The sequence below is a fragment of the Perca fluviatilis genome, chromosome 6, assembly GCF_010015445.1.
Source record: "Perca fluviatilis chromosome 6, GENO_Pfluv_1.0, whole genome shotgun sequence".
Lineage (NCBI taxonomy): Eukaryota > Metazoa > Chordata > Actinopteri > Perciformes > Percidae > Perca > Perca fluviatilis.
The window spans coordinates 35,495,134-35,517,932 of NC_053117.1; the positions used below are offsets into that span (position 1 = coordinate 35,495,134).

A 22,799-nucleotide genomic window follows, 5' to 3' on the forward strand; every position below is an offset into this window, starting at 1 on the left:
GACGTGGAGAGTCTTACATGCCAAACTCGAGTAAATGAAATTTAGACGAGCCTCAGTGAAAGCCAAGATGGTGGAAATGCATCAGCAGCTTTTCTGATCCGCAAGCTTGACTTGACTTCGACAAAATGACTCTTTTTTCCTAGATGTGTTGAACAGATCAGTGCACTATTTCCATTGTTTTGACATTTGAGGATTAGTGGTCGTCATTTAATCTGTGGCTCTAAACAGGCTGAAGGCTGACGATCACAAACTATTTTTACTGAACGCAGGCTGAGTGGAAGTGAGGTGTGAAAATTCAAGTGCGAGTTTCCAGCAAATGGCTTGTTTTGTTCCTCCTCATTAAAACTAAAGAACGTCTAGTTTGCATGAATACATTTAACAAGGGACGCTGTAATTGGAGACTCTTCATTTTTAGAAGCTGTGGAAGGAAAGCATCCACATCATCTGTCTGGACTATAGGTCTGGACTCAGAGCTGAGTAAATATTTCTGCCTCCTTAGGTGTTGCTTTTCAGGTTTACTGGCCTGTTTTGTGCTTCCAAAGTGAGACTGACTGACCAGAAAAACAACATCGTTGGTCGATTGATTGATTGATTGGTTGGTTGGTTGGTTGGTTGTTTGGTTGGTTGTTTGCAGCTTGTATCCACATCTCAAGGTGTTAATCAGTGGATGAAGTTGGTTCATTGTAATAATGTGACTTAAATATGGAATAGTATCGTGAGCTGTGATATATTGTTACATCCCTAGTCTATATGACATGTTGTGCCATGTGTGTTTGACTGACACTGACTCTGTGACGCTGCCAATGTGAATGATTGTGTCAGCATAATGACACTTTGACTCTCAGGACCACTGTTTGAATCCCATCTCCCACCAACAGTGATGGTTTCTTTTAACCCCGCCAAACCTTCTTTTCCCAACCTTAAACAAGTAGTTATTGCACCTACACCTTACCAAACCTTAATTATAGAGGTGGCAGATCAGAAAACACATCAATCATTTTTTAACAGTTTCGGAAGGCAGTAACAACGTTGTCACGCCGATTGCCCAAAGTACTCAGCAGAGGCAGTTTTACGTTTTGTATCTACTGTACTATCACCTTTCAATATTACCTTTTTTGTCGAGAAAATGTGGATTTAAAAAGCTTATTTCGTGGCCGGGTTGGATCAGTGGGTAGAGCAGGCGCACCTATACTGAGAGGTTTATGCCTCGAAGCAGAGGTCCAGGGTTGGAATCTGACCTGTGACAATTTCCTGCATGTCTTCCCCCTCTCTCTCCCCTTTCTCACCTAGCTGTCCTGTCAAAAATTAAAGGCAGAAAAGACTCCCAAAAAAATCTTAAAAAACAAACAAAATAAAGCTGGATATTTCAACGCAGTTTGCCCCCCTAAGAAGAGCATGGATTTATCCTGTTTGGCTGTTGTTCCTATGTGGGTCTGAAAAACATATGCCAGAAGAACAAATAGATGCTTCTTAGCTTTTTCCTTCCAAATTAAAATAATCATAGTCAAGTTTATTTTTAATAAACCTCATTGGAGCAGTTTTGGCGCTGAGCTGCACATAATCATGAGTCCAAAACAAGTAGAAAAGTAGAACCAGAAACCCGTCCAACACTACAAAATGATACCATGGGAGTACCGGGCGGTGTATCAGCCAGCCTGATGATTCATCCGCCAATTTCGACGCCATCGCACTTTGATAGGCCGTTAACGAGGACAGCGCTTAGCACCGCAGCCTCTCAGCGGAGGTGTAATACCTTACTGCAGGCTGCTAATGAATAATCCAATCTCTCGTTGCCCATCTCGCTTTGCCAGCCGTGGGGCCTCTGAAGTGGAGTGTTGAGTTTGGCGGAGAGGCGTTTGTATCCCGACTCAGTATAAATTAACTTTCAGTTTCTCACTCCGCCCAGGCAAAACTAAAAAAGAGGAGAAGTAGAAAAAACAAACACAACACAGGGGAATATATCCTGGGCGAACAGGCCAGAGAGGAGGAGAGAAGGAAAGAGAGACTGTGTTTGTATAGAAGAGATGGAGCGAGAGAAAACCAGAGGGTGGGGGGGGGGGTAAAACTTCAGTCAGCACAGTGAAAACACTGAAATGAAATTGAATTAAAACGTTTCCTTGCAGACCTTGACAATCTTAAACAGGTAAAAACAAAAAAAAAACATATAGATGATAAATAACGAAATTATTAAAATGAAGCTTTAATACTAAAGCAAACACATTTAAAATGAGACACCAGAGCTGAATTCAATTAAAAAATGTAGTGCTGCTGAGGAATTAGTCAATCAGGAAATAAATCAACTACAATTACAAAGTCATTCAGCAAGAAAAAAGTCAAATGATTCGAAAATGAAAGTAATCACAGTTTAAAAAACATTTTAAAATCAAAATACACACCATGACGGTCAATCATGGGGCACATGTGACAGATTTTAATCTGACGTGATGTGTAATGTGACATTGGGGAAGGCTTAAAAAATAATAACAAAAAAATAAAAAAAATTCTGAAAATTGCCACAGGCAGGACGCGATCCCGGATGAAAGTCCTGTGTTTCACCCATCCACCACCCTAACCAACATCTGTGGACTTACGTCCCTTCATACTACTCACTACGGCGAAAATTCACTCGTAATGTAGGTCAATGGCGGGCGAATTGCGTTGATAAACACACTTAAAAGCGATTATGCGTCTTGATAACAACAAAATGGCATACGAATTGGCGTGTCATACATACGCCACTTTATGAGATCAGTCTGGTTTTAGCTACAGAGTGAGGCATCACACTTTTATTCCATCTTTGTTGGGAGTTGCACATGAGCAGTACCTAGGTAGGGACTCCTAGCCAATTAGAAGAAGAGTAAGGCGGGGCCTGACAAAACAAACCCGCTTCAGCACATAGACAGCTGGTAACCATGGCTTCGGCTCAGCCGTACATGTTAGAACCCGAGTCTGATCCCGAAACACAGGCAGAACAATCTGAACCAGCTTCGCAACCTAGTCCGGAGCAAGGCGTTTCAGAGTGGTAAGTTATTTAAATGTTAACAAATTAGTCTTTCATACGTAACGTTTTCATTCTGCACTGTCTCCTGGACATGGCGATACAGCTATCTGAACTCTTCAGGCCTCCGCTCTTACTAGCTTGGTTTGAGGGTGTGCCAAACTAGCAGCTAGGCAAGCATTATGGATTATAACGTGTGTAACAAGGTGACGCAAAATGACACATGTTGTGTCACGGAAGTAAAAGCTGGAATACAATAGAGCTGTTTGGAGCAGTTTGTGAACAGCGTTTTCTGTTTGAGCTGGTTAAGAGAAAAGTTAAGTATTCGAACATTCAACTCTCTGCCTCTCTTCGATACAGAAATTAATTCAAATTATAGCCAATAATCCTCTTTAGCACCTATTGCCAATAAAAAGCTGTGAATGTATTTAGATGTAGATGGGTTAAGGTATTCGAAGGCTGCTGGCATTACAAAACCATCTCATATACCCTCTATGGTGTTTTAAGCCCCCAATGTCTCCTTCCAGGCAGCACTGCGACCGTTGACTTTAAGGCACCTAACCCTAACCTTAACCCTAACCCTAACCATAACAATAACCATAACCATAACCATTGCCTAATCCTAGTGCCTTCCGGGCAGCGACGTTGGGGGCTTAAAACGCCGATAAACCTGATATACCGGTATATTGTTCTTCTCGTCTTCTTGCTCTCTTCAAAGCCACCAGACTCTTTTGACAAAAACTGTTTTTTTTAGCTCGCAGAACACAGGAGTTGCAGGTCTACCGCTGCCTTGATCGGTTAGTTTGTGTTATTGTGTGACTTTGGTGTTTTAAAAGGTTTAGGAACTAATCAAAACATGGGACTATCCCTTTAAGAGCCTCGGTTCATGAGGGAATAGTTACAAATCTTCAATATTGCCCTCAACAACTCCTTTGAAAAAACCCTGGATTCACAGAGGAAACATATTACTTGTTCTGTGGCCCGTTGCAGAACTTTCCACCAAATTTCCCTCAAATGTGTTCCTACTAAGAAACAAGCAGACAAGCAGGCCTGAACACATCGCCTCCCTGATGGAGGAAATAAATGCCAACAGCAAACATCAAAGCTTCGTGTTTCCAGGTTTGTGAGAGCAAACAAACTGCAGCAGCATCAGTAATGTAATATCAAAATAACATGATCATACATCTGGAGTTCTACATATGCACAGAAGGATGTAATATAGTACTACCAAATAGTAATATGCAGACATACAGTATACAGAGAGTCTGAAGAGCAAGGACAAAGATGGATGGACTGAGGAGGGATAAAAGAAAGATAAATATGAGAAAAGGAGCGAGAACATGGATTCATTGCTCAGTCTGACAGAATGGATAGATGAGGAGAAAGAGAAAGAAGTGAGGAGATGGACAGAATAGCAACAGAGGTTTTTGTCTATTTTTAAACCACCCGGAGGATGGAGAGATGGAGAGGAATGTAAAGATGGAGATGGAAAGAAACAGATGAAGAGGGATCATTTCGATGGACAACGTCCAGAGTCAAAGAGAGGCGAAGAACGACGAAGAGAGACATGAGAAGGCTTCTTTTTTCTTTTCCTTTTTTTCTTCTCTTTGTTTTTCCTCCCGAGGCGTCCTCCCTGCCGCACGGGGACTACCGTTCAGGAGGCGGAGGGATAGCTGGAGAGCCCCCTCCTCGTGACGGCGGAGGGATACGACGAGGGGAAGATGCCGGTTGCATGTTAATTAAGCAGAATACTAATTGGAAAGACAGAAAGGAAAAGAAGAAGGCGAGACCACCATTTCAGCTTCAGACCCCCCACCCCCCCCCCCCCAACCCCCCACAACACAACACACACACACACACACACACACACACACACACACACAAAAAAAAAAAAACCTCCTCCGCCCTGCAGGACACCAGAGTCTGATGAGCGCTAATCAGATGGTGATTGGCCCGACCATTAGCTGAGCTCCTAAGACTGTCTCTCTGTCTGATTTGATGCCAGAGATAAAGTCAGTTACAATGATTATAAATAATGACTGCCTTGTAAACACACATGTAAAATACTCACGCGTTATAAACACGGTAATGTAGCTGATTTATGTTATTTGCCCTTCAAGAATACTGCGTATTGTAGTTTGGGGGACATATACATACTCACCGTCTGTTGGAGAGTTAGATGAACAAAATCAATACCACTCTCATCTCTGTCTGTAAATATGAAGCTACAGTCAGCAGCCTGTTAGCTTAGCTTAGCATTAAGACGGGGGGGACACAAGGGGGAAACGGCTAGCCTGGCTCTTTTCAAAAGGTTCCACCTACAACCACCTTTTAAATCTCACTTATTGAACATTTTATATCTTGTTAGTTTATTCTGTACAAAAACCAAAGTGTAAAGATGAGAATTTACTCTTTTATGTTGTTTTTTTTTTTGTGACAGACAATTATTTTTCTTTTTGGGCTCTGAGCAGTTGCCAGGCAACCAGCGGAGACTCCAGACCCATCCAATCCTTCCTTTTTCTTCTAAAACACACCACCAAGCACAAAGCCAACTTATTCAATAGGGGGCAAGTACACCACAGCGACATGCATCCTGTAAAAGTTTTGACAAAAGAAACGTCACATGTGGCTTCATGACATTTATATACAACTTATTTGCAACCGAAAATACAGAAATTGGAGGCAACGTGATGCCGACCGTTTTTTAAATGTTAACTAATGTATCAGTAAAATGTTCACTGTTAACATATGTAATAGTTTTCTGCCAAAATATCCAATCTTATAATACAATATCCACTTTAAGTGACAACAGCATTATTAAACATTTGTATGGTTACGTTTAGTCACTGGCAACACGTGGTTAATGTTAGAGAAAGATCATGGTCTTGGTTTAATAAATAAAAAGTCAGAAATCACTTGAGACCCAACATGTTTATTAACATTTAATCGAAACCACAATTTTTTCCTGACTTTAACCAAAGAGCTTTTGTTGCCTAAAGCTGACCAAAGATGGGAACCCAGGTCTCTGGTGTCACAGTCCTGCACTTTGTACGCCCACCATCAACCCTGACCACCTCCGGTCAGCGATTATTATTATTATTATTATGTTTGGCAGCGAGGCACTGAGGAGACAGTGGGTTGTAGATTTGTCCACAGCGCCTGCTACAGTGTCAGCAACTTATGCACAGATGAGAGTTTGAGCAAATGAATGCACAATAGTTGTTGCAGATAGCGCATACACACCTGGTGAGAGCGTAACGCAAAGCAGAAACTATGACTGCGAAAAAGAGAGCAGTGGCTAAGATGGGCTCTGAGCTTAAATAGAGGACAGTTGATGCAGAGAGTGGGGCATGTCAGTTTAGCAGCGTTTGCGCTTTCTTTTTCTTAAATCTTAGTTTGAATAGCAGTTGCAAAATCAACCGATTAATACAAAAGAAATCAGCAGTCATATAGAGGGTATAAAAACACAGCTTACAGTAGGAATGAATGTGAACTTTGAGGGAATGTTTTCATGAATCTGGTTTGTGATGTGCAGTAGGTGAGGAGGCAGATAGAGCAGGAAAGGTAGAAAAAAAGAACGAGAAAGAACCTTTAGTTTTTCACTGAATCAGACGTGAAACTGCTCAGTCTAAGCCTGAAGAAGACTGAAGACGTGGGGCCGAACAAAAGACGCTTACTGGAACTTGTTTAGTCTGAGGGGCCAAACACTGAAGAACACACAGTGCATTTACATACACACTGTTTACATGGAATATGATAAACCTGCAGCTTTCTTTATGATTCCAACATTATCCAGGTTTCTGATCAACCTAAGTCAGTGCAGGTGTGCGTGTTGACTTACTATACCTCTGTGTTTGTGATGAAAACATCTTGGTTTAAAGATTAACTAAAATGCAGTTTCTTTATCAAGGTTGTCATAAAATACAGTTCTTCTCTGCTGTTAGTCACAGTGGGCTGCCGACTCAATTCCAGTGCCACTTATGCAGATGGCAGACATTCAGCACAAAGCTGGATACGATGTTTGCATTCTGCAGTATCCCAGTTTCTTTGCAGTTGGAGTACTCAAAAAAAGCATATTCAGCCAAGATATGATGTTTACTACCGTATGTATTATGTAGAGTATTTCCATTTAATGAGATGTTGCAGCCGTCAAGAATGTGATCTTGGGTTTAAATATTTCAGTCAGGGAGTGAACTCGAATATAAATGTGAGATTGTCGTACAATGTAGAACATATATTTCATCAAACATCAAAGCTGCATAGTCAGTGTGTTAGCTACAGTTGATGGCGGTCGGGGCACGCCACCAGTTTGGAGAAGCAGACAGGATTTCCGACACAGAAGATAAGCAATGTCCGTGGGCGGCAGCTAAAGATGTTTTAGGCACCTAAAAAATATCTATCAATTTAAAGGTGCCCTGCCACACAAAACCGTTTCTACTTGAAATATGTTAGGTCCATAGATGTTTGCGTTATGTTGTGAATGTGAACTGCTACCTCCTCTGTCAGCTCTAGCCACTGAAAAGAAATAAGCGGAGAAATCAGGCCAATTACAAAAGCTGGTCAGTCTGACGTGGTGTTGCCTGAGCTCATTACTATTCATGAGCTTGCCCTGTTGCGCTGGGTAAAGGATGCTGATAGCCAGGCTCTCATTGGCTAGCTGTTAGCCAATCAGAGTCAAGCAGCTTAGCTCGTTGAATATTAATGAGAACTGGCACAAATCGAGCTGAGTCCTGCAGGCTTTCTATACCACGCTAGAATGACTTGAAACAAGGTAACCAAGGCATTTTTTTTTCACAAAAAATGTCCATTAGCACAGAGTCCATGGTAGAACTTCAGACATTACCACAAAGTAATGAAATATGTGTGACAGGGCACCTTTAAGTGTAAGCTATATTTAGAATATTTTTACAACTTTACCTTGCTGTCAGACAGCCCTTTAGGACTGGGAAACTGAAGCCGTTATCTGCGCTCTTTTTGAAGCCACCAGAATCCTTTTCATTTTACCTCGCAGAACACGAGAGTTGCTGGTCTACCTCTGCCTCGATCAGTTCATTTTTGTGTGTTTTGTTTTGTTAGTTCCCAACCCTTTTAAAGCACCAAAGTACACAATAACATGAAGAAATTAACCGATCAAGGCAGCGATCAGCAACTCGTGTGTTCTGCGAGGTAAAATTACTGGTTTTGTCTAAAGAGTCATGTGGCTTTGAGGAGCGTGATGTCATCACTTCCGTTTCCTGTGGTAAAGGGCCGTTTGACAGCAAGGTAAAGCGGTGAAAATATTCTAAATATAGCGTCCACTTAAACGGATATTGAATTTTTTTTTTAGGTGCTTTTTTAGCTGCTGCCCTCCTCCACAGCAGTACATTTCCGTGTCAGTAGTCCTGTCTGCTTCTCCAAACTGGAGGGGTGCCGGCCGCCATCTACTGTAGCTAACACACTGACTATGGAGAAATAGCTCACACAACCCCACGTCAAAATCCAAACTATCCCTTTAAGAGGGCATTTACAGAAAATATTGGGACTATTAAGTTGTTGACTAATGAAATCCATTCAGCTCATTAATTGGAGATTTAAAAAACAAAAATCTGCCTCATCGCCATCCACCTTTTGTTAAACTGAGCGACACACTTGTCTGTGAGAGTGTTTTGTGATGGCGGCGGCCTTAATTGAAGAGCAAGAAGTCGTGTGTTGCAGTCAAACCTCGTTTTGAAGCTGTAATGCATCCAGGATTTGATTTGCTCTGCGTTGCCGCTGGCACATTACAAAACGGAGGTTAATGGTTTTTAAATGTCAGTCTGAGAGCGTGTGAGAGAGGAAGAGAACGAGAGAGATATTTATTTTAGATGGCTGAAGGGTCATCAATTCTCACATTAAAGTTTACACTATGAAGACTACATTTTCCTTACAACCAAAAACCTGACAGCAACGGAAGACTGTATTTTTCTCCTCTGATGTTGCTGACTGATACCAGCTTGAGCAATTTCACAGAGACTGCAACAGACAATCTGAGCCTCTTTAAACTCAGTCCCGCTGCTGCTCTCAGACGTCTGCTCTTCCCCACATTGATTTTCCTTCCTTGGTGCAGTTGCGGTGTGCTCCTTTTTCATTTCTGCGCATATGTCTTCTATCAGAGTGTCATTAGTTTCTTTATTAGACACAAGTGAGAAGAAAGGAATGAGTAGTTCTGCAGAGCTACAAAACATGCATCAAAAGCAGTGCTGCTCAGAAAGTCTGAAAAAGGTGAACAAAAGGTGAAAAGCTCCTTTCAGACGGTCAGACATGCTACAGTATGTTGTCCTCTGTTAGGAGAAACCAATCACACCTTTGAACACAGCTGCATCACTGTTTGATTTTGTAATAGTCAATTATTTTTTTTCTGTGATATAAAAACTCATAATAAATGTATTTTAAGACATTTTTTCCTCTATAAATGATTGAAATCTTATGTGATGAATTAGTGACAAAAACCGACGTCCATGTTTTAAAGAGATGTACATTTTAGGATAAAACTTTAAATGTCACAAAAGATAATTTTGTCATTGAAGGCTGTTATAATATCAATCCAACTACCCATATTTCCTCTTTACGTCCTGTATCCTGTGTTGTTCTAAACTCTTCACCCTGTTACTGATGCAGGAGCCTGTTCTGGTCCCAGTAGATCCACTACTAACCCATTCTGCCTCTTCCTCTGTGTGATTGACAGGTGTGCTGGTGGTGAACGTGACGTGGAGGAAGAGAACCTACGTGGGAACTCTGTTAGACTGCACCAAACACGACTGGGCTCCTCCAAGGTGATGCTACACTACACACACTCTCTTGTTTTCTTTCTCTTCCTCTATGTTCCTTTACAGAGAACTTTAAAGGCAAGAGAAAGGTTCAACCTGAGGACACGGCATCTGTTTGTTGTTGCAACTTTGTTTAGGTTGCAAAAAATGTATGCCAAAAAACTGCTAAGCGTGCTAGTAGCAAACGTTTCAGAGCCACTTTTTACTTATGCTTACAGCCAATTAGTGTTAAGCTTGATCATTTTTGTATAGTTTTTTTTTCAGGTTAGGATAAGATCATGGTCATGTTAAAATATAAATATAGGAAGCATTTCTGCTTCCTGTTGGCGGCTTATTACAGTTCGCAAGTATACACGTCCTATGAAAAGTTTGTAATCTGCTGCCCCAAAGCTTGATTTTGTCCAGTCAGATGTTTGAGAGACTCCTCTTTATTTTTGAAAGGTCTTTGATGCTTTTAGGTTGTAGAAATTCCACTTTAAAAATTAACGTTATTCAATTTTGTGCATGGCGAACAAAATGCTGTAGAATGATTTGAAAGTGCAGAAAGAGACAACGATCCCACTGAGCAACAGTAAGAGTAAAAATAGCAGAAATCAGCAGTCATTGATAAAAGAAACTGAATTTTTAGAGTAATAATAATAATAATAAAAGGGTCAATTACGCTTTTCTGGACTGGAAAACAAAATTCAGCATCCAGGTTCCAACAGGATTCTCTCCGCCATGCAACACTGGGGGGACCTCCACTGGAATGGAAGTTTGAATCATTTCATTTTTCTTTTTTTTTTAAAGGCCCAAACTATTTCATATGTAAATAAAACACTGTGTCTGAATTATACAATTCTCTGTTAAAATAGTTATTATTGAAGGCAAGAAGACAAAAACATCAATATAACAGCTGATTCATAACTTTTCAACGGCAGTGTATTTGATCCCATGTACACACAGTTGCAGCTGCCTTTGACTCACAATTTAAATTCTAAAAAAAGCACATCATTTTTGCTCCAGTTGGATTGTGATTGGCTCGTCACATCGCCACAGGGGCAACACGGATGTGAACAAATTAGGACACTGTTCTATTTTTTGGCCACAAGCGACAAAGCTGCATGACGAGTTGATGCTTTGCAGCGTGTTTCCTTTGTAAAATGTCATTATGTCCAACAACTGGTTTCATCATCAAGGATATGTTAAAATTTTCTCCATAAAAATGTAATGGGAAACATCATTAAAACGATTGTCCTATCCCATTTGGACTACTGTTCAGGGGTTTGGTCAGGTGCTGCCATATCAACTATAAAGAAATTGCAAATTGCTCAGAATAAGGCTGCAGCTGTTTACTAAGGTGCCCATTCAGATCAAGCATTGATGCAATGCATGGCTGCCTATCCTGGTTAAGTGTAAGAAATAGCTTAACTGTGTCATTGAACAGAAATATTTTTGTGACTAAACAGCCAAGGGTTTTTGTATCAGCATCTTGGTCTTAGTTCTGATAAACATGACTACAGTACTAGGCATGCTACGGAGGGCAGATTCACATTACCTAAGGTAAGAACAAACAAAGGGAAAAACACCGTAGTATATAGTACAGTCATGATTAATTGGAATGCGATGCCTAGTCATGTCATTCAAGAAAATAGAAAATCTCAATTCTAAGTATTACTTAAAGAACATCTCCTAGCCGAGCAGTACTCTGTATTGGCTAATACTCTAATGAATGCTGTTAGTATCATTGAGGGTTTTAGGTGTGCATTTGCTTGGTCATATTATCAGTGATCAATGTCATAATCTCATATACATTCTGTGAATAATTTAAACTAGGTCCTGTGTTGTCCTGTGTGTATTGTGTTGTGTTGAATGTTGTTATGTCTTGTTATTATTTTGGTTGTTTTTTTTTCAGTGATGTATCAAATGTTGTTTTTTTGGTGGTTGTTTTTAATGTAATGATGCACGGCAATGTATATCTATAAGTATTGGGTGGACTCCAGGAAGAATAGCTGTGGCTATGGCCCTATGGAGCCAGGACAGTGACAGTAGGCTCCATATGGCCCCAGCTAATGGAGATCCCAATAAATCAAATAAAATCTAGTGCGCGTCTGGCTCTCAGACTGGTGAAAACAGGCCTAAAATGATGTTTGAAATCAATTCTTATTCTAATTGTAAACGCATTATAAAGACAGGCCTTATGTAATCATTCGGACTCACTTCTGCCCTGTTCGATCTATCATGTTTAACCATTTTATTGTTATTCTTATTGGCTTTTATTTGCTGGTGATTGTTTATTTGATTAACTGAAAAGAGCACTTAGTTGTTTTTAAGTGCTTTGATGTTGCTGAAATGATAAAAAGGCCGTTAGCTGTTGTTCCATGATGAGCTTTAACAGAAGCGCTCTCCATCCCAACTGTTATACAAAGAGTGGTTTTTTTTGTAATTACTGAGTGGAAAATGTGACAGTCCCTCCTTGAGGTGCTAAAACCTCTCAATTATTGCTGCTGTATGTGAATGTTTGTTGTCATGGCAATTACAGCTTAATCTCAGACGCCAGGGACTGAATTGCTTTTTTCATTTGGACTCTGCTGACGTCTGTCAGCGGTGGCTAAATGCTGTTTTATTATATGATTCAATGGAATAAAATGCTGCCTCTTTGATGATGCATTATCAGTCTCTGCATGAAACTGTAACAAAAAGATAAAATCATGCAAAACAAGTTTCATATTTTAAAAAACAATTCCAACTAATGAACTTTAATTTTTCAGCTTTCGTAGATGTTTGAATTGTAGGAAATCACCTGGACTAGATCACTCTATTAAAATCGATACAGTTTAAATTTTCTTATGGTTATGTCCCTTAAAATGTCTATACTGACCTGTATCTGTGCAACATTTGTCACTAGAGATGTGTTTTCACATTCTTCTCCTGAATGATGCCTGTGTGAACGTCCCTAAAATCTGAAATTCAAACACACCCCGGACAAGCTATAGTTGGTGCATTACAGATTCAAAATCGCTTCGTTGGAAAAAAAAAACCTGAAACCTCCAGCGCAGAGCAGACTGTCAGTACAGAGTGAAAACACACTATAATCGAAGCTGTCAGCCACCAGTTATAAGCTAACAGGATAACAAACAAGATAAACTAAATAAAAGATGTTAACTACACTTACCATTCTGATACGTCCGATTTTGGTGCACAACAGACTCTTCATCTGAGTCTGGGTTTGACTGACGCCGGGTTTAGACATAACGCTAAACTATCGCTGCAGTTCCAGAGCCGGCTGTGGAGCTTTGCACTGGCTTTGGGGCACTTCTGTTTCCTGTCTGAACATGGCGTGAAACTCAAACATGTATGGCTAAATCTCTCTGATTTTCTTTAACCATCTTGATGCACACTGTGACTCTTTCACCGGTCCACCCAGTGCAAGCAGCGGTGGTGGTGGAGGACACGTGCAAGGCCAGATCCAGAATTTCTCAATGAGGGAAGGAAAGATTTTTAGAGCTTTTCTTTGAACTTTTTACGTGGGTAAACCATGTTAAATAAAATATTAATCATAGAAGAGTTTTTTTGGTTTTTTTACATACTTTAAAGCGTGTCAGGAGGGAGACTTTAAATAGAGGCATGAGAGCAACAAATAACCTTGAAATGCCAAAGAAAATCCATTAAATTTCAGCGGGACGTTCCAGCGGCTTCAGTGACATTCAGGGACACACTGATGTAAAAAAGCAATTACAAACATCACAAGAAATGTGAGATATCATCGTTTCGAAATCACAGAGGGCGACAACAAAGTCTAGTCTCAACGTGCTCTGCAGTTTCATCCATTAATAAGGTGATTAACACCCAAAACAGTCTTTCCAAGGTCAGAATATATTCATTGAGTCCTGCGATGTAGTGACATAATTAATGCACTAAAAGGCCAGCACATAGGGTCCACCTTGGAAAATGGAGCCATACTCTGTAGATAAATCTAAAGCAACGCATTTTCCTTATCCAAGCAGACAGGTTTTAGATATAAATAACAATGTGTGAGTGTAGAGAAGCATTCAGTATTAAAATGTGGGGCTCTCTGGTAAACAGCATCAAAAGACTTCAAAGTAGAAAGGGACGACATGTGAATACAAAATGTCTCCATCAAATAGAAAGATAACTGTGGATTGTACAGGTTTTCACGTTATCAAAAAATAAGCATGCTTTGTACAGAACAAAATCAATGTTTACCTTGACGTCTGGGTAAAGTGGTCCACATGAGCCTTGAATGATAATCTGTTATCTTTCAAGTTTTTTCGTCTGACGGAACAAGAGTGCAATTTGGGTAACAATATGAACAGGTTGTTCTCGGGTTAAAACCTTTCAACAACAACGGCATCAGACTGAAAAACAGCTTTGTTTTCAGTCTGATCACATCAGTTTGATGTGTTTTTCAGTTGATCAGGATTGAAAAATCTTTCATGAACTCGACACAATACATTACGACGTGAAACGATATAGTGTAAAACAATATGAAGTGATACAATGTGAAACGATAAAGTGCGATATGATAACAGCTGATACAATACGTTATAAAACAATACAAGGGCACTCGGAGAGCACAGATGTCCGCCAAGGCCATGCCCTGTCTCGCAATATTAACGAAAGAAAGAAAAACGAATAGTGTATTAATTATAGTGATTATTAAGAGGAATTGTCTTTAAATCCATTGTTTTCCTCTTCCTCTGTCCAGGTTTTGTGAGTCTCCCTCCAGTGACCCTGAGTTGCCAGGTGGGCGTGGACGGGGCAAACGGATGCGAATGGCCATGGCCGAGAGGCCCTGCGTTGATCCGGCCCCTGCTGCCAAAATCAGGGGTCTATCACAGCACAGGAGCCGTGGAGGTGGTGTGGCTGGAACCACTGCACCCATCCACAGCAAGGGGCGGAGAGGAAGCCTGAACCTCATCAACAGCAACTGCCGAACGCCTCCTTCTTTCTTCACTGTGGAGGAGGTGAAACCTGCCAACAGCACCTCCTCTCTCTCCTCCGGGAAGCGGAAGAACAAACCGCCGGCTGACCTGGACCTCAGCCTGGTCTCCTCGGATGAAATCAAAAACGGGAATGGGAAGAGGATCCGAGCCAAATCCCGCAGCGCCCCGTCCACGCCGCTGGGCAAATCTGACCCTTCGTTCATGGACCCTGGAGGAGGTTGTGCCTCCTCACCACCTCCCCCACCCATCCTCATCGACTGCCCCCACCCCAACTGCACTAAACGCTACAAGCACATCAACGGCCTGCGCTACCACCAGACGCATGCACACCTGGAGGCGGAGGAGCAGAGGAAGCCTGAGCTGGAGCCCATGAAGGACGGGGAGAGCGAGGAACGACTATCAGACTGTGAGGACACCATCGGCAACATGACTTATGACCTCTCAGAGACAAACAGCACTAATGCCAACAGCTCCTCTAAGAAACCCACTCCTCTATATAAGGTGACCACAGTGGGGTCTCCTAAGAACAGACGGCTTCTCCTCAGTACTGACCACAGCCCCTCAGCCAACCCCAAGACCAGAAGAACCTCACTGCTGAAAGATGGGCTGATTGATGACCTCAGCAATCTGCCCATCATCTCCAACATGACCGTGGTTCTGGAGAACTGCATGGTCCCAGACAGGAACTCCACGGTCGAGATGCCCAAGCTGGAAGCCGAAGGCTTGATCGACAAAAAGGGGGGTGCGTGCGACAAGGGCAAGAAGGCCAACGGGAAGGTTGAGAAGCCGTCCAAGTCACGGACCAACCGGCCGATCGCTCCCGCCCCTGCTCCCCCAAAGCTGATCGCCATACCCAACACAGCGTATCCGACCGGCACAGCAGATACTGCCCCCTCACAGCAACCCTCACCCATGGCAGCCGTAGGCCTCACCAGTAAAAACCTTCCCCTGAAACCCATCAAACCAAAGCTGAGCATCGTTGTGGAGCCGAGCCTTGTCAAAGCCACCCTGGTTACCTGCAGCAAAGAGACCAGGAAGAAAGAGAAACGGAGGCTGAAGGACAAACACAACAAGGATGCGCAAACCAGGACACCTAATGGCGACGGCGGTGGAATCAAAATGGAAGATGTCGGTGGTTCCAAAATGGGCATAAAGGAAATTTCTGGGAGCCTTCTGAAGGAGCACCTCAGTAAGCAGGATGTACTGAACGGGCTCACAGAGAGCCAGGAGAGCAGGATGGCCAGTATCCGAGCTGAGGCTGACAAGGTCTACACCTTCACCGACAACGCCCCCAGTCCCTCCATAGGTGGTTCATCACGGCTTGACTCCAGTGGTAGTTGCCTGGCAACAGACAGCAAGAACAACAGCCCCGCCTACTCTGACATCTCAGATGCCGGGGACGACGGGGGATCTTCTGAATGTCGCTCGGATGGAATCAGATCCAAGTCAGCCTCCTCGGCCTCTTCGGAGGTGAGCTCTAACAGTAGCCATGGTAACTCTGGTAAAACCCCGCCCACGGCCTCTGCCCCGCCATCAAAAGACCCCCAATCCCCGTACTACCACAGCTACGAGCCCTACTACCTGCAGGGGTACATGCAGTCGGACAGGCAAAACAGCAGCAGCGTTGCGTTCCACAAAAGCTCTGGCCACGACGGCAAAGGGAAAGACCGAAAGGAAGAAGTGAAAGAGGACGATAAAAGCTCCTCCCACGAGTTCTCAGACTCAAAGAAAGGCGACGGGCCGCCTCAGTCGCAGCTCCAGCTGGCTATGAGTCAGACCCAGACCGCCTTGGCCCAGTCGCTGTACTATGGCCAGTACTCCAGAGGACTGTACATGGACCAGAAACTGTTACTGGCCTCCAAATGCTGTGACCAGACGCACAGCGCCAAGCAGAGGTGCGAGAGGGGACAGGGGGTGAGAGACAGTGAGGACGATAAACACGTGGTTGGGGGTTCAGCCAGTGGACCCATGCACGGTAAAGATGGTGCTAAAGGTTGCTGTCCCAAACCCGTCCTGTCCTATGTGGAGATGACTGAGAGGGGAGAAAGGGGACAGAGTCTGGGCGTAAAGGCGGTGCACGGTGGCATGGTGGAGCAGCACCAGGTCTCGATGAAAGACTGCGATGACATCAAGTCACCTTCCTCTTCCTCTTCTTCATCGCTCCACAACCCAAACAGTCAGACAGATCTGGACTCAAATGTTTCCTATTCCAGTGTAAGTTTCTCCCTCTGTCTATGACCTGCCGCCGCCGCTGATGGTGTTGTTGGTGTGCTTTAATGGCTGCTGTTGAGTGTCACAAAGAGATGAATCACACGGTGTGTACAGCTAAACCAATAGGTGCTAAAAACAAAGACCATGTGGCTTCTGTGGTGCTGTAGCTGTACTTTGACATGGTAGTTTCGGTTGAAATCAAAAATCGTGTGGTTTGATTTGATGGATGTTTTTAATGTTTAGAATCAATGGGGAAAATGTGTTATTCCAACTTTAGCTGTTAATGTAAAACCCATAAAGGAACAAAAGAAACCTTTCTAATACATAAGTGTTGGTTTTCATATGAGCTGCTTTTTCAGAAAGCTTGTACAGATTTTTAACCATGTCATCTCTCGATGCATTTTACCGCTATCTCTAGCCATGCTGGGTCATGTACAAAAAGGTTGTATGAATTGAATGAAAGCCGTGTCCGGGAGGTTGTTTTTTCATTCAGTTTGGCCTAAATTCTGCCGTTGATCATGTGTGAGACGTGTCTTCATTCGTGTCATTGAGAGGGACGCCACACTCCTCACATCCCACCTCTGAATGGCCGCCTGCTGTTGAAACGTCGTCATCTTTCATCAACATCACAACCAGAGCCAGTGATAGATGGTCTGTCTATGGTTCTGTTTACTCAAGTACACAGTGTTTCCTCTATAGTCATTCAGCAGCGGTGGGCCACCACAGCAAGAAATTCTCCACCCCTGCTAAAAAGAAAATGTACAAATGAAAGTTATAAATTAGCTTAAAAAAACACACACAAAAGAGACAAAATGCTAAAGGGCTACGATTCGGTTTTAGCCCTGCAACCGGCATATAAACAAAAACTGGGACAGAGACGTGGACCGAAGTTGAACTGACCCCAAAATGACTCCCACCCACCACTGTTAACAAAGAATTATAGGGGAAACACTGCAACTAGCACCAACACTTGTCCCCATCGATCTAGCCCTCAGACGGCCCGGCCTGGGCTCACTGCCTCGCTCACAGCAAATACTCAGAGCTACAACATGGGGAGGAGGCCGAGGAGGGTGAAGCAGACAGGGGAAAGGAATGGGGAGCTACCGTGGAGCCTGCCGGGGCCAAGATGACCTCAGGAGGAAGTGTGGGCGGAGATGCTAAAAAAGCCAGGGTCCACGATCTCCCGCCCGCCATCGACGTGGAGGATTCAGACAGGCTAGACGGGTTGGATGATCAAGGCCAGGAGCCAATGGGAGGGCTGGCTGAGGAGTCCCAGAGTGCCCGGGTGGCAGTGTCTCCTCCCATGACCCCCCAGCAGCCCTACATCCAGTACCAGCACTCCTCCTACCTGCCCTACCTGGCAATGTGTGAAAGCGGCGGGGGCTCCTACAGAGGGGTGTCCCCAACCCTGGTCCACAATTACCCAGGTAAAAGTCTAAGTAAAGGTTTGGGATTACTTTAAAGCAAGGCCGCCCAATTTGGGGCCTGCAGGCCTAGTTTGGCCCGATTACTTCTCCCTTTGTTTTGGCCCACCATAGCGTTTGACATTCTCATGCTTATTCTCCTCTTAATTTGAAAGTGCTGTAAAATCCTAACCATAATGACTACGAAACGTACATTTTTTGCAGCTAAAAAAAGGACGTAATCTGAGTTAATCTGTAAAAGGAGTTAATCTGAGGCAATGTAAAGCACAGTGCTGGTAAACTTCCCTATTAAATTACATACGTGTGGCCTTGCATCCAGACACATGTTGGCCCTTCATCTGAAAGAATTTGGGCACCTCTGAGGAATAGTTTGACATTTTGGGAAATACGCTTATTCACTTTCTTGCTGAGAGTTGGATGAGAAGATCAACACCAATCTCATGTATTTTTGTAACGCTTGTTTTAGATGGCCAAATCAAGTCACCGTGTGTATGTCATGTGTTCGTATGTTTCTTCGTCTGTGTGTATCTGTGTGTCCACCAGGTTTCCACTACCCTCTGTACGGTAACACGGCAGGCAGGGAGGAGTCGGAGGTGACTCCACCCGGCAGAGGAGGAGCGGTGAGCAGCAAGCAGAGCGCCGACTCGTCCTCGTCCTCAGCCATCGAGCTGCTGCAGCAGCAGAGCCACCAGTACCACGGAAAATCACCCGCTGTGAGACACCGCTCACTTTGCTGCCACATGCACACACTGCAGCTCACAGCGTCACACCTTTCATTCACAAAACACAGATGTGATGTTTCCAAATGAACACACAGAAAAAGATTTGAATAAAGGAAGGTTAAAGGCAAACACGGAAACCAGAAGTTGCTCGTAAACGTCAGAGGCTAAATAGTTGTAACTGCTGTAGTTGCACTCTTTGTCTCCGGACAAGTACATTTCTATTGAAAATGATTTATTCACTTTTCCTGGAGTAAAGAACACACATCACATACTGTACCTGTTACATTAACAAATCAATAAATACACAATTTTAACCCCCAGTAATTAAAATACACATTTGAAACCGCCCAACAGATGCAAACAAAAAAACGAATGGACCGCACACAACAGGAAAATAGGAAAACAATATTACAAGTTCCAACAATGCTCATTAAATATGTATAAAAAGAAAAAAAACATGCAAAGTAAAAAACACAAAATATAAAACACAAAATAGTGCAGACATAAAAAAAATAATGTGGAAATATAAAATATATATTTGTGGTAGACGGTAATTGCAAATGAATAAACTAATGTAAATACAAATGTTGTAATGAATATGTGTAATGAGAAGTAATTATATACATATTACTACTTCTTTCAGTGCTCTTCAATGTCATCAAGCAAGTGTGAATACATAATATTTACTGTAAATGAACCATACTGAGGCCTGAAGATATTTCATGAACATGCTCAACACTTCAAAAAGAAACGATTAGTAAAGTGTGTGTGTGTGTGTGTGTGTGTGTGTGTGTGTGTGTGTGTGTGTGTGTGTGTGTGTGTGTTGTGTAGCGGTGTGTGCATGTGCGTGTGTGTTTGCGTGCAGCCCGGCGAGAAGGGTTCCCCCGAGGGGGAGAGAGAGACGGAGCGAGAGAGGAACCACATGTCATTCGCCCGACACCTCCACACACACCATCACACACACCTGGGTATGAGCTACAACCTGATGTCGGGACAGTACGACATCTACCAAGGTACGACCGCACACTGAGCCCAAAATGTGCCAAACTGACACCGGCTAATAAAGAACTGCATCATATGTGAAACTGAAGCTGGATTATATTTCACATCAATTACTCAGTGAGGTGCTTAAAGACCGTTGTAGTAATGCTAATGGTTTGAATTAACATGTTTAGCTGTCACATATGGCTGTAATGATCGGTCAGTTAGTGTAAGTTGTTGCTTGGTGAACAGTAAGTGTATTTTTTTACCCAACCTTTTGGTCTTGACTTTTTCTCATGACTGGTTTTCCTCAGTGCTGGAAGAAGTATTACATTTTACTGGAATTATACCTCGTAAGATTTCATGTGACAAATAAAATTGATTAAAGTACTGAGATAGAAATAGATGTAAACTGTAAAAAAAATACTCCATTACAAGTAAAAGTGTTCTATGAAAATGACGTAAAAGTTTGTAAGTATAATCAGGACAATGTTTTTAAAGTATTAAAAGTAAAAGTAAAGTTGTTTTGCCCAATCAACAGATCAAACCTCAACACTATTCAAAATAGATTCAAATATTTTCAATAATTAAAAGAAAATTGTTCTTGCTGCTCTGTGTTGAAGGCTTGAGCTCCAGGTCGCTGGTCTCCAGTCAGCAGGTGTCAGGACACTCCTCTACTGGTAAGTCTGTGCTGTTAAATACCAGAGTTTACATTAAAAAAGTGTAGAAGTATATTTAAAAAAAAAAAGAAAAACATAGAGAAGGACTTAGAGGAATCCATCAAAAAGTACATTTTCATTCCACAAGACTCCAATCTTGATAGAAAAATATCCATGGGATGTTTTATACAAAAGAAGATGAAGATTCTTAGCCTGTCAAGTTGGGTAATTATGAAACAAAAAGGTAAATCTATATTCTTATATGTCACTTTAAAGACAAATAAACAGGTTTGAAGAATATTTATGTAAAAACAAATAGTAAACAGCTGCAATTTAAAAAGAGAGGTGCACTTTGTATATCAGCTTTGGAAAAAGTTGCAAATCTGATAAACAGTTTCTGCGGCAGCAATATTTTGTGTGCTCTCAGTGTGCATCACAGACTCATAGATCATCCACTGAATGTGCATTTTATGAAATAAATTGGCTATTTTGGTTCTTTTATAAAAATGCAAACTGGGGACAGAATAAGTTGGAGAAGCCAATAAATCAGATATCTAAACTGCCTTGTTGCCTCAGTTATCATGCCGTAGATCATTACCCACTTTGCAGTGTTTTCTATATATATTTTTAAAGGTTATATTTATATATATTTAGAGATTATATATCGCTGCCTTTGTTTGATTGTGTGAAATAATGCAGAGGGAACCTGTCAGGCCGTTAAACTGCGTAATGTGATGATTACCTTGCTGCTGCAGAGACTACAGTTATCTATAAATGGTAATTGGTGTGAAATAGAAGAGATTAACAGGAGTGGTGCTGACAGTGGAAGAGACACAGCAGCCCAGAAATGAAGAACACCAGCAGTTTTCTACAGAAGCTAATCGTCAGGCCTGATATCTGAAGATCACTAATTAATTTTCTTCTTATCTTGTGAACAAACTGTTTTCCTACAACCACAATGTAATTATCTCATTATCTCTAACACACAATGGTAATATTCATTTGTGTGTGGGGCTGTTTATGTTATCAGCTTGCATTTGAGGGTGTTATCACTTTATTTAAAAGGCTTAAAGGAATGACATTTATGTTGTGGTCACAAATTTGAAGTTTTTATAGACAACAAATTCAGTGGAGCAGTCGCTGGCAATGAAATTGTTGTTCGCAGGCTCCCTCCAACACTGCTACTACAAAATGCATAAAACATGCAGGTAAATACATACAAAATAAAGAAGAAAATAATGTTTCATAATGTGAAAATCTGAAATCATTGCCATGTAGGTTTTCACATACAAGGAATTTGTCGGTGCAAAAGTCAAGAGATATTAATATTTTAAAATTATTTTGAAATTCTGAAAAAATACGTAAAAATGTTTTTTGGCATTTTGTTAATGTTATCAGCAATCAATAAAAAAAAAAATATATAGCACGTTATATCAACCCGCAGGTATCCATAGTGCTTTACATCAAGAACCAAATGAAATCATTACAGTATGTTGTGAAATTGGGCTTAAAAGTTGAACGTGAGTGCTATATAACTGTTAATAAAAAAAAATACATATACAACTATGAAGAGGCAGGCAGTAATTTACATGCTTAGCTCCGATTGGTCATTTTCTCGTCTGACCGTCAAATTTCCAGAGAAATGTGTTCCCATGCAGAATATTTACATAAAGTCAAACCTTTCTCATCATTGGCATGTTGCCCCACTTTGAGTCTTTAGGGACTTTAAGCAGCAACGGTTGAAGGGACAGAAAACAAAAGTTCCACTTTGCGCGATTCTGTCAACACTTCCTGACATTGTAGCATAACGGTTTACTACGGGAGAGTGACTGGTTTGCCGTACCAGCAATATGTGTTTGTTCATTTCAGATCACTATTAAAATCAGTTTGCAGAGACTTTAGACTTGATGCAATCATTCTTCACAGTGAACTTTTTGTAGCCTTCATTTATGTCGTCACACGTCAACATCATCTACATCACACGTGTCAAACTCAAGGCCCACAGGCCAAATCCAGCCCCTTGCTAATTTTGATCCGGCCCCTATATAATATTTAGGTTCACAATGCATTTTG

At 42.0% G+C, this 22,799-nt stretch overlaps 1 protein-coding gene across 1 annotated transcript in view; it reads left to right on the forward strand.

The window, feature by feature from the left end:
• The window catches only part of znf608 (zinc finger protein 608), a 58,822-nt gene that overhangs the window by 31,843 nt on the left and 4,180 nt on the right, over window positions 1-22,799 (forward strand). Inside the window, exons 4-9 of the mRNA XM_039803886.1 lie at window positions 9,702-9,789; window positions 14,492-16,943; window positions 17,929-18,367; window positions 18,908-19,077; window positions 19,952-20,099; window positions 20,691-20,747. Of these exons, the coding sequence (XP_039659820.1) occupies window positions 9,702-9,789; window positions 14,492-16,943; window positions 17,929-18,367; window positions 18,908-19,077; window positions 19,952-20,099; window positions 20,691-20,747 (3,354 nt within the window). The remainder of the gene's footprint in view (window positions 1-9,701; window positions 9,790-14,491; window positions 16,944-17,928; window positions 18,368-18,907; window positions 19,078-19,951; window positions 20,100-20,690; window positions 20,748-22,799) is intronic.